Source organism: Echeneis naucrates, chromosome 3 (genome assembly GCF_900963305.1).
Source record: "Echeneis naucrates chromosome 3, fEcheNa1.1, whole genome shotgun sequence".
Classification (NCBI taxonomy): Eukaryota; Metazoa; Chordata; class Actinopteri; order Carangiformes; family Echeneidae; genus Echeneis; species Echeneis naucrates.
The window spans coordinates 6,288,171-6,304,137 of NC_042513.1; the positions used below are offsets into that span (position 1 = coordinate 6,288,171).

The following is a 15,967-nucleotide window of genomic DNA, read 5'->3' on the forward strand; positions in this document are numbered from 1 at the left end:
AAGAAGATCTCGTCTTAGGTACGCGACTTTCATAAATTGTGCTGCGCCCTGCCTGATTTTTTTTTTTGTTGATGAAAGTTAATCTCAAGAATCGGTGCTGTATGTAAAACACTAGCTGGCGTCTAAAACATTGCCTTGATTGCAATCAAACAGAAATGCAAATGTTTTCAGTTAAATCCCCTCTCTCGTGTGGTCATGCCGGTCATTTGAATATTACATGCATTAGATAGACCGTGGAATGTATTTTGTTGAGTAAATCAAGTAAGTCAATCTGAGCTACCACTACACATATTAATTTTTTTTTTTATTTTATTTTATTTTATTTTTGTAAATTAGGAGAAAGCATTTTTCTCCGAGGTCCAAGCGATGTTAGAAGAGAAGTTTAGAGCACTCATGGGAAGTGTTGGCTCAGGTTCAGTGTGTAAGTGTGTGTGTATGTGTGTGTGCGCGTACAGCATGAGTCACCCTACTCGCCTGTGATTGGATGGTAGTCTATGCGTGAGGGAGGGGGATAAAACCTTAGGGGCCGTCTGTCAATCTCGCCTCTGCTCCATTCACACGTTCATCTGCATGCACCGTCACAGAGAGACAGAGGAAGTGAGCGAGAGCCTCTCATTCACAAAAAACGAGAGAGAGAGAGAGAGAGAGAAAGTTCATTCATAAAAGCTGCACATTTCTGTGATGCCACAGAAGGAAAAGACAGAGTGGAGGAAAGTGAATGTGGAGGTGAAGCAGAGCTGGAAAGCTGGCAACTGCTTGAGAAAGTGTGTGGGTCAGTGGGATGGGACTGTCCTCAGCGTGACGAGAGCGGAGCAGACCGGACTTTAGACTACGGAGGACATGCAGGTCAGTGGGATCTCCGCACTTAACAGCTTACAGCAGGAGCACCCGGACAATCTCCAAAAGGATGAATGATTAGCGTTTCAAATTGATGCCCAGAATGCTTCTCATGTCTTGTCTTTTTCTACAGTATTCAGTCACTCCTCTGGATGTTGCGTTGAGTGTGTGTAATCTCAGTCCTTTCTTTCTTCCTTGCCTTCCCAGTGCTCCCAGTCCCAGTGCTGCCCTTCATCCAGTTCCCTGATCATGAGAGAACAAAGCTTGCCCAGGTTCAAATTCCAGACAGGACTCTTACCAGGTAGCGGGACTGTTGTATTCATTACAGACACACTCGGTGCCATGAAAATCACGGTGTTGCACATCTGACTGTGACTCTTCTACAGGCATGCTCAAGCGCACCAAATACAGCCGCCTGCGCAACGATTCCCTGACGTCTCTGGAGGATCGCACGTTGTCCCTGAAGGGGGAACTTCGCTTAGACTCAGATTTCGCCCAAATGGATCCTGGGACGTCCTCGCACCATGGGCTGTCCACCCTGAGGGACTTCATCCCCCGTGTGGCCAACATCCGATTACAAAGTCCAATTTCTCTGTGGGGCTTCGGGGGGCAGGGAGGCGCAGCTGGGGACAGAACCATTGATGGACCCACTGACAAACCATTGTCCAGAACAGAGTGCGGACCAGGACCCAATCAGAGACTTTGTAGCCAATCTTCCTTCAACTCACCGCAGCCGGCTGGGTGCTGCACAGGAAGACCCGTCACCCTGCACTGGATGGCCAGCCTCCCCTGGACGTCCTCTGCAGCACACAACTGCATGGAGTTGGGGGCAGTTCACCACGACATCAAGGTACCCATCAACACATCTGAGCCAATAACGGTGTGTGGACAGACTACAACCTACTACTAGTTTATAAATATAGGAATTTCCTTGCGTTTTTTTTTTTACTTTGATAATTTGCCTAAAATCTGAATTGTGTTCAACCATTTCCTGAATGTAGATTGTGTGTCGGTGTGAAGCTTTTTCACCTCACACATTTTAAGCGATTGCAGGGGCCCACAGTTTAATTCATACCAGTGACAATACACTGACATGCACACGCGCACACACATTTAAAACCACTTTCCCGTCTCCCTGTGCTCTATTCACACTACCACCCTCACTTTGATACATTCACCCCCTCCCTCTCACATAGAGCTTCCTGTGTGTGTGTGTGTGTGTGTGTGTATGGAGTAGTGACTCATCCTGGCTCTCTGCTACTCTCTAGATCCGCTCCGTTTGTCCGTGTGTGTGTGTGCGTGTGTGTGTGTGTGTGTGTGTGTGTGTGTGTGTGTGTGTGTGTGTGGTAACAGTAGATCCCATGCTGTCCTAGAACCGGAGATGTGTCCGCATGGGTGATTTGGAGCAGGGCATGTGAGCTGTCCACTGATGGAAATGGGAATGGACTATTTGATTGTGCTCTTAAAAAAAAAAAGACACACACCCACACTCTCCTTCCCATTCACCCAACCCACACATGTACTCACACACGTATTATGTCTGGTCTCCATCAGTGAACTTACTCATCCCATGTCCATCCTGTAAGGTCTGCACAGCTCAGGCTTATGGAAAAAAGAAATGGGACTTTCTACCATCATGAGACAAAAATGTTTGTGTGGTTGCATTAACAGCAAGTTAGCACTCTCCACATCTAGAAGAATGAAATTCATATCACAATGTCCAAAACAATTTCCTCAGTTTGGGTCCATTGTACAAACAACCAATGCTTCTTTGCAGTCAGACACAATCGCCTTTATACGAAGGTGGTAAAACAATTATGAGCTTATATGAACCAGTGATAAACTGTTGTAAATAAAACCTAAAAGTCTGAGCTCGAACCAATCCTAGCTGATGAGGAGTGAGGGTTGGGTTCACCCTGGGCAGGTCACCAGTCTATCAAAGGACTGATATTGAGACAAACAACAGCTCATTCTCACATCCACATCGACACAATTTAGAGTCACCAGTTTACCTGATGTCCACGCACTTGGACTGTAGGGGGAAGCTGGTGGAAGCCCCCCCCTCAACAGGCTCAATCTACAGTGCCAAGCATTGCACCTCCCGTGCTACCTCAACTAGTTCACCATCCAGGTCAAAGTTTGATAGCCTGTGAAACAAATCAAAATCTACCTGATGGACTGGTAGCAAACTTGGCACAGATAATCATGTTTCCCACACAATGAAACCTTATGGCGCAGTTGATTCCTTGACTTTCATCTCGCACCCTCATTAGGTGTGAAAATCCTCATATTGTTGTTGCAATGAAATGTGGTCATTTGGACATATATGCACTTTGAATTACCAACTGTGATTGACATGCTAATAGGCTAAACTAATAAGCTTTCTGGACAGATGCATAGTTGGCGGTCATCTGTGCAGTGGTAGTGTCAGACCAAAAACCAAGTGGAATAGTTTGTACAACACTTATGGCACAAAAAGGGTGCAATGACAAGTCCAACAAAGCAGCTCTCTGCTACGTTGCAGATCAGACAAATGTAAATGATCATCAGTAATTTTCCAACCTCTTTTCTCAAGTAGTGGAACAAAAGAAAAGAAATAAGGAAATGCTCTGAGATGCATAAAATTAAGTGTCTGCCTGTCTCTTGAATATGAAATTATGGCTGATACAATGTCTGCCCTCTGCAGGGAGACACAGTTTGGCTGGACTTCCAATCTATGCTATAATGTACGTTGTGTATAGGTCGCACAGCTGCAGCCACCTTGTTGTCTGTGAATCGTTGTATTTGTGCCTTTGTGGATTCCAAGTTTGAGGTTGTAGCATCAGTCTTATCTGAGCTGCATACTGGGAAGTAGAGAGGACCAAAATCTTAACCCTGTGGAACGCCTCTGGTATTTGAAACATACCATCACTGAAAAACAAAAACTCTACACATGAATCTGATAAAAACAGAGTTGTTTCAGCCTTCTAATCAGTACAGTGCAGTGCAGTTTGCTGGTTTATTGCCTCTTTATCCCAACAAAGCTATTTCGAAAAGTCTATCAACACTTCTACTCTACTACAGCTGAATTCAATCAAGTTTTATTTCCCCACCCAATTTTACCAGTTCAAAGAAAAAATGTTAATCAGAGAAAACCAGCGTAGAATGAGAGCTATATGCTAAATTAATTAAAAAGACAACAAGGAAACTTTATGACTTAATATGTTTTTTCCCTTTCCTTTTTAATGTTTTTAGTGTGTTTGATGAATGTTGCCATTCTATTGAGGACACTTAAATAGAGGACTGTTGTCTTGCTCTGTCTTTCAGTACATGGGCAGTGTAGAGGTGATCCAGTCCATGAGGACCCTCGACTTTGATACTCGAATTCAAGTCACAAGGTAAGAGGGACTTACACAGGCGCACACACACACACATACATAACTAAATATGCAAATATATATGAAGGAGCTGCTAATGACTGAAATTGCATAAAAAGGGGAAATTGAATTAAATGTATTCAGCTCCATAATGCTTAATAAACCAGGTTTTTTTATCGTCATCTTTTGAGATTGGTTTCCAAGTGTAGGATACCAAAACACTGATCTACACAGAAGCCTCTGTTCACAACTGAAGCTGAATGGTGGGGTAGAAAATCGAATTAGATTAATTTCCTCCAAATCATATCTTAACAGAGAGCAGGAGGGTTAGAGAGGTTAGAGAGGCTTAAATCCATCACATGAAAAGAAGAGCCTTTCCTGGAAAAAGCCTTGTGCTCGGGCAGGATCTTGCTTCTCTGTGTGCGTTTGTGTCTGCTCTGACCTCTCTGACCTGATACTAATCAACCCTGTGAAGCCAATATACCAGTGAAGCGCAGAAAGATCTGTGTTTTAATGAGGGGATGTTTCAAGTCACAGATGTTTAAAATTTTCTTTAATTATTAGTTCAGGCATTTTTTTGTTAATCTAATTCTGTCTTCTCAGCAGTTATGCTTCATCTGATGAGGAAAGGGCTTATTAATTCACCTTTTACAAAAGATTTCTGACTTGGGAAGTAGCATCAGATAGTCTTGTGGTATTTTAAGTCACTGAGCACGTTTTTTTATGTTACAGTAAGCTGTAAATTTGTTTACAGAAGACTTCCTTAATGTACTGTAGAGTCTTTCCTATTATACTCTCACATGCAAGTCACATGTTATGGGGACACACTTTGTTTAATGTGTTTGTGCATTTGATCATTCATAAGTAAATGAATGTAAAACAAATGTGTGCGTCTGTGTGTCTGCTTGCTTTTATGTGCAGAGAGGCAATAAGTAGACTTTGTGAAAAGACATCAGACAAGACAAAAGTGAAAACCAAAAGGGTATGGTACACACACACACACACACACACACACACACACACACACACACACACACACACACACTCTTGCTCTCTCTCTCTCAAACTTAAATCTCAACACAAACATGACAGGACTAAACATGACTTGTATCTTCATCAGTCTGTGTGTAAGGGGCGCTCTGCTATTTTGGGTCAAATCAACCTACGATTCTCTGGGAGCAGGATCGTTCTGTCTGTCTCCACGGACAGTTTGACTCTCATTACTGCCTCTTCATTACAGGTGACAACTTTTTCTGAACCACATCATTATATAATTATATAACAGAACTATCACACTGCCTAATATTTAAGACATGGAGTGAAACCTGTTTTCATTTACTTTTTCTTCCTCTCTTCACTTCCTCAGAAGATTGCGCACCACCCCATGCAGGCCATTTCATTTGCCTCCAGAGGAGACCCGGTATGTTAACATTCTCAAAAGACAGATTTTCCATTAACACGTTTATGGTTAAACAGGGGGAGTGAATGTTACGGTTGGGTATTATTCAAACATGTTTCTATATAGATACCAATACCTTGACTTTGGTACCAGCTCTGGAATTTTTCGATACCAATTCGATTAAATCAGTATTAATAAGATATAAGGTTTTACTTTTCAGCTCCTTGACATTTTTACATAATATCAAGACATAAAACTTTAAATAAACTGAAATTCAACTGGCTGCTACTAGCTACTGCAGTGCCAACAAAAAATAGAAGCACAAAGAATGCAAAAGATTTTCAGTCCAAAATCAAGCCAGCATATAGGCTCACTGCTTAAAACTTTTACATCGCTCAGCAGTTCTTATAAAAAAAATAAAAATCAACAGGTCTGCTTGTTCAGGTAACAGATATGATGTTGCTGGCTTGACAGTGTCAGCATCAGTGGAAACCGTATATTAGAGCTGACACTGAATTTGCTTTTAACAGTCACTCTCGTGCATCTTCACGGTCAGCTCTTAGCAGCATTAGTGGAGTTTTTTTTTATAGTTTTTTAATATACGTTTATTAGTTGAACAAGCAGAATAATGTCCTTGTTGTTTCAGTCATTTCCTTTATGCACAATTCCATAACGACCATGAGTTATAAATAGATTGACTATTTTCAGCTAGCTCTTTCTCAGGACTTTGAATTATGCACATGAAACAAATAATGCCTTCTTTTGAAAACCATACACATCAGCATGCACTCACATGATCTTTATACCTCTTCATGTTTGTTTCAAAGTGATAACTCTTATTGATTTCCCTCCCCTTCCCTTCAGGCCAACATTATTTCCATATGACAAAATCTGTTTTTCTCATTCTGCATCAAAAACGTCCATGCCTAAAGGTCTGTTATGAGTAGGGAGGGGGTGGAGTGGGGTGGAGGGATAATCAATTCGTCTCTGTCACTGTCTGAACAGCCATTTCAGTTATTAGCAGTTGTTTATGTCAAGCCTGAGTCCATTAAATTCACTGTTTCAACTCAACAAACAGTTTTTGAGCTCCTATTTCATTGCTATTTTGTCACCATGAGGTTTCACTGTCTTGAGAAAGAACAGGATGGTTCAGGGGAACCACGCCGGTGAAGCTGTGGTTGGGATTATAGCTTGTTGTTAAATGAATTGGCTAAAATAATCTTGTGCTCTAAGCCTTTCTTCATTGGCTTGGACACATAGAAGATAGCAGGGGAATTAAAATCCATCTGCCATAGCGACTTTGACTCTGCTCTTGTATTAGAGTCACTGATAAGGACTAAATTAATTAGAAGGACAATACACATTAATGACCATTATTGAAAATTGCTGCTGTGTTTTCAATGATTAAATGTTAAAAAAAAAAAATAAAAAAAAAAAATCCTGCACTGTCAGGAGATCGAATAGTGACCATATACACAGACGTGTAAAAAAATAAAGAGGATATCTTAAAAATGACTCCAAGTAAGGTTTTGAAAAAATTGCTTTTAAAAATTAGAGGCTGGAAATGTTGCTAAATTCACCGCTAACTAAACTCTGCTGTTTGAGCTTTATTCAGTCTGGTATGAACAGTAGCTTACAGGGGCTAACTCTAGACAGCTAATGGTTAATTCTCTAACGTTCAGATTCATTTGTGCTACTCTTAAACTATGTAAATAATATGTACATATTAACATAATCAATATCGCATCAATTTATTTTACAGGACATGGCGGATTACATCGCTTATGTTGCCAAGGACCTCACAAATCACAGAGGTAAGGGGCAGGTTTGTGCCCTTCGCAGCTCAGCTTTCTGACACAGTATTTTACTGTTCTTACTGACTGGAGAACATCCCCTCCCCTCTCTGGCTCTCAGCGTGTCACATCCTGGAGTGTCCTCAGGGTCGGGCCTGCGAGGTTATCAGCAGCATCGGTCAGGCCTTTGAGACTAGCTTCCACCAGCTTCTCAGCCACTGGCCATCGCTGCTCTCCTCCAATCCCAGGTTTTCCTTCTATCTTACTGGTGTGACACAGCACAACAAATTGCCCAGCCGGCTGTTGTCTCTCCCACCTGATCAGAGTTACAGTTTAATAGTGTCTTACACGATGTTGGTCAGTAATTCATTTCACTGGCTTTTAAAATGGTATAAATCTGTCAAATCTAACTATCTGATCAGCCAAAAATTAAACTACAAGTTTTGTAGTTTTAATGATTTAGACGATGTCTTTCACCATGCAAAATGTTATTTTGACAGGCTGAACCAATTACCAAAAAGTAAAAAAAAAAAAAAAGTTTGAGTAATATACCTGTTGTATGTGTGTGTTATTTTCTGTTTGTTTGAATGCCTGTGTTTTTTCTGCACATATGTGCATGTTTTATATGAGCTAGCTCCTCATCAGCGGAGGCAGTGGGGTTAACATCATGTCACGTTCTTGGTTGCAGGTCAGCAGTGAGAATCTGTCCCAACTGGAGGCAACAGGAGACAATCACAGAGCAGAACGCCAAGCAAGAAGCAGAGAACAGTGCACACTGTAACTACTACAATGTGATTCCAGGAAAGACGCCACCTCCAGGTGGAACAGAGGACCTACGAATCACAAGGGAGACCAAACTGGATGCCCACACACAGGTGGTGAGAGTTCATTATAACGCCAAACGCCTAATATAATGAGGTCATTATGGATGAGCATGAAAAAGATCACGTTGTACTACACAGCACTGTAACAACTTGAAACTATGAGGTAAATAACTTTTCTTTGTGTTCGCTCTGTAACTTGTTCAGCTCTTAAGCCGTCATTTACTGAGCCTGGTTTTAGTGATTTTTCCTGTCCTGCTGTTATATCATGATAGATCGATGTGGTTGAAAGCTTCAGACACACAAAAAAAAGGTTGAACTTGAACCAATGTTTTTTTGCCAGTATGAGCCATTAGACGAATATGTTTTCCAATATGTGTAGCGGACATTTTAATGTGCTCATCTAGAGGCAAAGATCATTTTACAGTGTAAGAAATAATCCTGTCATTGTAGTTAAAAATGATGCAGAAACACACACATTATATGAAAATATTTTACACTTTTTCTTGATCTAAAATCCAATTGTGGAGCATTGAGGCTGCAACGAGCAGTAGAGCCTGACATGCATGCAATACAGGAGCAACAAGGTCCTCTCCTTTAACTGGGAATGAAGTTCCTGATTGTCCTGTCAAGAGCAAACATTTCCAACTGAATACACGCACACACACACACTCACACGTGGCTTTTGTGTTTTCGACTCTTTCGATCTGGTGCTGTTGCAGGATCCTTGGAGCCGGCCTGTTTCACTTTTCAAGAACTGCTCCATCACAGAAGAAACTCCAGCTCCACCTGCAGGTAAAATCCTTAATTGCTTTTTTTTTTTTTTTTGAGCCACAAAGTGCCTAAAGTGTCCAAACTAAATGAAAAGGGCCACTTTTGAGCTTTGGTTTGTAAATGAGAGGATGCATCTAGCAAGTTGCGGAAGTTTCGCAAACCAATTACATTTGAATAAAACAAAATGCATACTTTCAATCTTTTTCATTACTCCCATTTTTGAAAAAAAGACAACGGACTGCTTTCTCTTTCAAAACGCAGCAATTAAAACACCTCAAATGTCAGTGTAAAGTTAGTCAATCAACAGAGTTTAAATTGGAATTTAATGAAGCAAATTTTAAATGCATTTTCCAATAATTCAACCAACGTATTGGACATTAAGTGTAAGTATGAGGTGCCATCATAATATCTTGGTTGGTACAGCCTGCTCTTGAACAGTTACAATCCTCCCCTCCATCAGACTCGGGGGGATCTGAGGTTAGTCCTGAACAGTGCACTCCTCTGTCAGAGTCACCGGACCGGGACCTGATCCAGGAGGAAGGCTGGTTCCATGGCAGGTGGGCAATCGACATCTCTGTGCCTTCGCTATTAATGAATGCTGCTGATCTGTGTATCTCTCTGCCTTTCTCAGTATCTTTGTGTCATTCATCCCAGGTTAGGAAGAAAGCAAGCAGAGTCACTTCTCACTTGCAGTGGAGATTTTCTGGTCAGAGAGAGCAGCTCTGCCTGCGGTCAGTATGTACTCAGTGGTATGGAGGGAGGCAACGTGCAGCATCTACTTCTGGTCGATCCCCACGGACAGGTAAAGGTGCGCCACTGGAATTTAAAGGCATGGGGAGAGGAGCGGCCTTAAAAACAAGCCTGTTTTTTGTGTGACCAGGTACGGACCCGGGATCAGGTGTTTGTGAGCATTGGCCACCTGGTGCGTTTCCACATGGAGAACCAGATACCGATCATTTCTGGAAGCAGTGAGCTGCATCTGAAACAGCCAATCCTACAAAGACACTGAGGAGCACTCACTAATTGCCACGCACATCCATTGTCCTTCAGCAGTGACTCTCAACATGAGCAAAAATGTCTTTTAACTATTTTTGTCACTTGAAAATGTAAACATGTAGGACATAAATCCTCAGACTATTTTACAATTTGTCCATAAACATACTCAGAGAGATAAGCCACATGTGCAGTGAACAGTTGAACAGTCTGGTAAATGATCACCCGCGTGCAGAGTGCACCTCAGCTCGTGTTGAGAACAGCTGCTGGCCTGCACAGCATCCTGTCTCACTCTCTCAGGCTGAATTCGCTGGTGTTTACTCAAAGTCTAAGCACAATCACTGGTGTCGGGAAGAAATTACCAGAAGGTTGGCAGGCTTTCACAATGATTTTATACAAGCTAAATTTGTCTTGCGTTCATTTGTTTTGATGTGTTACTGCATTGCGTTTCCATTTCCCATGCTGGACTTTGGAAAATAACTTTTCATCCCACTTATTTGTAACAGTGAGATTCAAATGCTGTCAGTAACCCAAATCCACAGTATCACTTTTGCAGTTTAGTCTTAGATAAACTGCCACATGTGCAGAGGGTAATGATTTTGTTCAAATCTTTGGCTATTTTACACAATCAATCACTGGACTTGTCATCTCTTTTTGTTAAATCGGCTACCACAAAAAAACAACTCTACTTACAACGCTAACAAAAGGACACATTCTAACAATTCTCCACATCACATTATGTTGCAAATCATTATTAAATTCAATTCTTTAGCCCCCATTTTTTGTATTCACTTAATTTACTGGGACGGCACTCTGTAAGTCATGACACAGAAGACCTTAGATAGCTGTCACAGTCCTTAAAAATAAAAATTCTCTAAAAAACATCACAAACCTTTTAAGAATGTCATTTATATATATGGACTTCCTATCTACTGCAGAAATATTGTACAAATAACATTGATGAACTTGAGCTAGCAGGTTATGGCAACTTTGCCTTGCTGTACAAAAAGTAAAAAAGTTACGAAACATGAAAGTTTGTAAGAGCATGCCAGTTAAGCAAACTGTATATAAACAGCCATCTGTAACACACATATACATTTCAAATATGATATATATATATATAGTAGTATATATTTACTACAAAGTTTTTATTTACTGCGCCAAGGATTTGTTTACAAGTGTGGCTGGAATGCTAAGATGCAATGTTATTTTTGTGGAGCGCAAAGTGATGACACTGTTTCCTGTTGTGTTCAAGGGCCAATCAAAATGCTCAATGCAACGTGAAGAAGAGGAAGTAGTGATTGTTATTGTTCTTCCTGACATAATGTGACCCACCTTCCTGGGAAAATTTTTAGAAACATGCACCAATGCTGGCATGGTAATAATGATAAGAGTGACGCCTCTTCCTGTAATGTTGGCACAATGAGCAACGTGAAGGCCACTTCACAAACTGCCAGAGCCAAATTTATACAAACCAAAGTTTTCATTTGAACTACACGTTTAAGGTCAGTATGACAATATAAAACAACTTTGGAGAGGGAATCTTGAACTCGATGGTGTTTAGAGGCCCACAAGGCCTCATTTTGTCAGATCAAATCATCACCACATCAAGTGATGAAGATGTCAAGCTGAGAAATCCGCAGTTGAAGTATTATGATGTTCAAAAAGTTCAAAAGCTGCAGGTTCCGGTTCCTCCACTGTGATTTTATTGTAATACTGATAGGTCCCTATGCTTTGTCACATCATCTTGATCTGTTTCCACAAAAATGTTATTTGTCACTTCAGTTTTAATTTTATTTAATAAGAAATGAAAATAATAATTTTACATCAATGAAAAAGATGTGCATAGTCCAGTCTAAAGTACTAAAGTACAGTCTAAAGTAAAGAGACAAAAAACAAACTCTCACACTGTTAAACTGAAATACGCTCTTCTCAAAACATTTCAGCATTTCATCAGCTGCTAAACAGAAATTGTTTAATTGTTTGAGCAAAAGTGGTATGAAGCAAAATCGTATATAAAATCAGTAGCAATAAAATTAAACAGAATTTTGACACCTATGGAAAATATAACTCATCCAGAAGGCTATAAAAAAACAACAACAATGTAAATATACAATATAATATGATACATAATTCACTTTTGTTTCCACCAGGTTGCCTGAAAAATTAGAAAAGTTGATTCCAGGATTTTGCTTCAATTTTTTTATTATCATTATTGTTTTAATTTTTTGTCATTGGGTCATTAAAATCGAATATTGCTCAACTTCAGCTGGTCATACAATTGATTAGTTGATAGAATTGGCTGTTGATGGTTGTAAGTAATAAATAATTGCTTGATAAGCATTTGAAACTTCTTTGTCATACATAATAGGAAACTAAATTTCTTTTGATTTTGTTAAAACCATAATCATATTTTTTGGTGATTTGTACATTTCTGGCTTTATGTCGACAAAACTATCTGAATAATAATCCATTAAATATAAAGTGGATTAGTAGGAGTCCTAAGATCCCATTCATCAAAATGTACTCCTTTTAAAGATCATACATTTCATTTCTTTTCCCTTCTGCATGGATTATTTCAACCACATGAGGGTGCTGTCAGCCTTTACAAGGCTCTCTCCCCCTCAGCATTTATCAAACTACTGTATGCTTGGGTGATCAGATCATCTGTGGCCCAACTTTTTAAATTCTCCCCTTATTCATGTGCTCATTGCATTACTCAGTAATCAGATGCAAAACATCTTCATGATGAAATGCATATCTGCTCAAACCGCAGAACAGATTTGCATAACTTCAATGGCGTCCTGCATCTCACTGGTTGCTCTCAGTGTCGGTGTTCATAAAACAGATGTGTGTTTGATAGAAGCAGTGAACATGACTGATACGAAACAGCCTTCAACAACTGCGACGCATCTCCCTCAGTTTTCTGCTCTGTCACTTGTACGTATTGCTGAAGTAAAAAATGACTGCGTGCTGAAACTATGCAGTTGACAGTTTTCAGGCTTTGGCCTTCATCATCCTTTGAGAGAGGCTTGGAGGGTCTCGCCCACATTAATCACCCTCAGCATAGCTTGATCAGGCGGCGGGGGCTGATGAGGGAAGAAACAGCTCTGCTATTGTCTGATACCAAACTAGATAAACACTTGAGAGGATATTTAAAGAAAACCACTAACACTTCATTCTGTTCAGACGCCTCTTCGGTCAGATTATTCTGTCAGGTGTAATCACAGAAGCAGCTTGCGGGGTGTCAGAAAGCTGCCATGTGTGTTACAAAGAACAGGAAAGTGCTGGAAATGTTACTTCTATGCGCTCCTACACTTGATAAATATGAAATCTCCATCTCACCCAATTCAGTCAGCATAAGAGGCTGAAAATCACACATACCCTCACTTGTCACAGTCACAATTGTGAAATTATGGGATTTTTTCAACCCAGTGAAATGATTTTTCTGCTTCTATTGGGTCTCTCTGGATTTGAGTCACACGGACCTCACCCAAACAGCTCCCCAAAAACAACAATGATGTAGTGTGTGATGCCATTCTTTCAAGCTCGTGAGGCCTGCTGATGATCACATGCAGTCAGACCTGTGAGGTCACTGAATGACCTCCTAACCATCATTAATGCCAGAGCACCAGCTGAGCGCCTGTGTGTTGTTACTGTATACGCATTTTTGAATACCACCGTAAGCTCAGCCAACTCCTGATCGGTCCTCCTCGGCCGTGGCTTTCACATATTTATGTTGTTGTGTAAAAGCATCTACGAAACAATCTAGATTCATACAATGCTGATTTTGCTCACAGATAATCCAACCTTTTTGAACTGAGTAAGAGGTAAGTAGTTCTTTTCTGGTTTAATGTATATTTTTTCAGCTCTCTGAAGCGTACGGTAGTTTCTTAAGGCGTCATTTAAACATTTCAGCGCTGAATGCATATTTCAGCAAATAGCACAAACACACACACACACACGCAAATCACCAGGTGCAGCTTCTCAAGTATGAATATTTGAGTATGTTAGAGTTTTAGTTAAGTATGAAGAAGTTCTATTTTAAATTCTTATTTCACAGTGGACTCTACATCTGTGGGGATTTGAAGTTTAGTTTGAATAATATTGGGATTTTAGAGATGAAACGACTTATGAAGACTTGAGAACACAATCTATTGATTAATGAATATTGAAAATGATGGGCAATCTGATGGCTGAGTGGTTATAGCATATCAGCAAGAAGGTCCCCGGTTTGATTCTCAACTGACTGTGCCATCTCTCTCACTCTCGCCACTTTCCATTCAAGAATAGCTATACTTACATACAAAGGATTAAATTGACTGAATATTGTAATTTAACTAATTTATTATTCTAGTTAAAACACACCGACTACACACAGATATAATGAAAGGGCTCCCTTTCCATCCTCCCAGTAACTCAAACATCTTTGTCTCAGTAGTTTAACAGCCAAAAATTCAATGTCTGCAGTTTACATGATACGAGAGATAGTCTATTCAACCAGGGCTTTATGTGTCCTTGAATGCAGCCAGTGACATGACATCCTTTGAAACAGGAAATGATAAACGTTCAGTTTAATCTTTAGGTTCTTTGGCTTTGGTTGAGATCCAGCACAGAATTAAAAAGCCTGAACTCTTGGGAATCCTTCATAAGATTGAACTTGAGTGCTGATGAGCCTGAGGGCATTAACTTTATGCACACACGCAGGCACGTACACGCATGCACACTTTTTGTGCATATGACAAAGCATTCCCAGACCCTGAAGTGCCGTAATGGAACAATTAAAGTCATAAAAAGTGCCTTGAGCACAAGAGCATGAAATTGTTCTTCGTTTCAATGTTATCAGAGTCACACAGAATTCAAATCTGAGAGGAAACAAAACAGGACTTGCTCACTGACTGAGCCATGTTGCAGCAGTTACTGACACGCCAAAATCTACAAGTATACTCCTCCAAAGACAGTGGAATGGAGGAGACAAGTGAGTCGAGTGAGGTTTGCAAACAAACACACAAACAGAGTACCTCCTTTTTGTGCCCGGTTGTGTTTCCTGTTTCCACCAGTCGGGAACGAGTGAGGGCATGCAATGGAGAGGAGTAAGCTAAGAGTCTCTGCTGAATGAGTATGCAGTGAGTTGGTGTTGGCCGGAGTCGGGGCAGAGTGTGTGTGTAACCCCGACAGCGATCGCCTCACTCCTCAGCAGTGCTCCGCCGGAGCTTTTACCTCCCTCTGCTCTCAGGCCTTCGCCCGCTACCTCGACTTAACGTGACAGCTTGTCCCTGACGCTCTGATGGGAGAGTGGACGGCCTCTCTGAGCAGGAACATACGTACACACAAACATACTCAAGTGCACAACACAGTATCCTCAAGTGCAACATGCCCTGGAGTTTCTTTACCTCTTCCAAATCTTCAACTTTCCACCCTCTCTTTATCATTGCCTGTTTGAAAACTAGGTCAGCGTCAGTTCATACCATTAGCTTCTGCTCCAAGTGTATGGGTTTGTGAGCATGTGTGTGTGTTTTTCTGTGTGCATGTGGGCATGTTCGTGTTCAGTTAGAAGCCATGCTTATCTGCCACTTGGCTTAAGAACTTCCTCGAAAATGTTTGTTTTCATGCTCTGTGTCAGTGAATTGGAAACAAGTCTACATTTGTGTGTGTGTGTGTGTGTGTGTGTTCGATACGGTGATGATGAGGGGGTGGGGGATTCCAGGATTCTTGCACGAGCCAGCAGACAGATGTGGGAGACTTGAATCAAAACTTTTCTCTTGGCCAACTTCAAACGGTGACTTTCCCTTCAGTGTTGGTCTCTTCTCATTCTCCATTCCTCTGCTGTTCCCTCATGCTTTGGCCAGCCGCTCACATGTCTCCCCTGGATTTCAAGTTGAGGCTGAGATCAAAACTTGGATTGTAGCAAACACCAGGAGGGATGATTCAGTGAATCTTTGTCATGCTGGATGTGATCCTGGAGACCCTGGACCTCTTCAGCAGCTCAAAAAA

General features: G+C 41.0%; 1 protein-coding gene across 3 annotated transcripts; it reads left to right on the forward strand.

Annotated features, from left to right (window-relative positions):
• The first annotated feature begins 715 nt into the window (after positions 1-715).
• On the forward strand, positions 716-10,750 carry LOC115041353 (SHC-transforming protein 1-like). Of its 3 annotated transcripts, XM_029498744.1 has the most exons (14): positions 716-846; positions 1,045-1,138; positions 1,224-1,687; positions 4,144-4,214; positions 5,115-5,175; positions 5,314-5,433; positions 5,560-5,613; positions 7,355-7,406; positions 7,507-7,633; positions 8,074-8,269; positions 8,929-9,001; positions 9,441-9,537; positions 9,635-9,782; positions 9,861-10,750. In XM_029498744.1, exons 1-14 carry the CDS (start codon positions 841-843, stop codon positions 9,987-9,989), a joined length of 1,692 nt encoding a protein of 563 aa, XP_029354604.1. In that variant the 5' UTR covers positions 716-840; the 3' UTR covers positions 9,990-10,750. The 3 variants fall into 3 exon arrangements, with proteins under 3 accessions (XP_029354604.1, XP_029354605.1, XP_029354606.1); XM_029498745.1 differs by lacking the exons at positions 716-846; positions 1,045-1,138 and having other exon boundaries at positions 1,332-1,687; positions 8,074-8,260; positions 9,640-9,782; XM_029498746.1 differs by lacking the exons at positions 716-846; positions 1,045-1,138 and having other exon boundaries at positions 1,332-1,687; positions 8,074-8,260; positions 9,489-9,537; positions 9,640-9,782.
• The last annotated feature ends 5,217 nt before the right edge of the window (positions 10,751-15,967 follow it).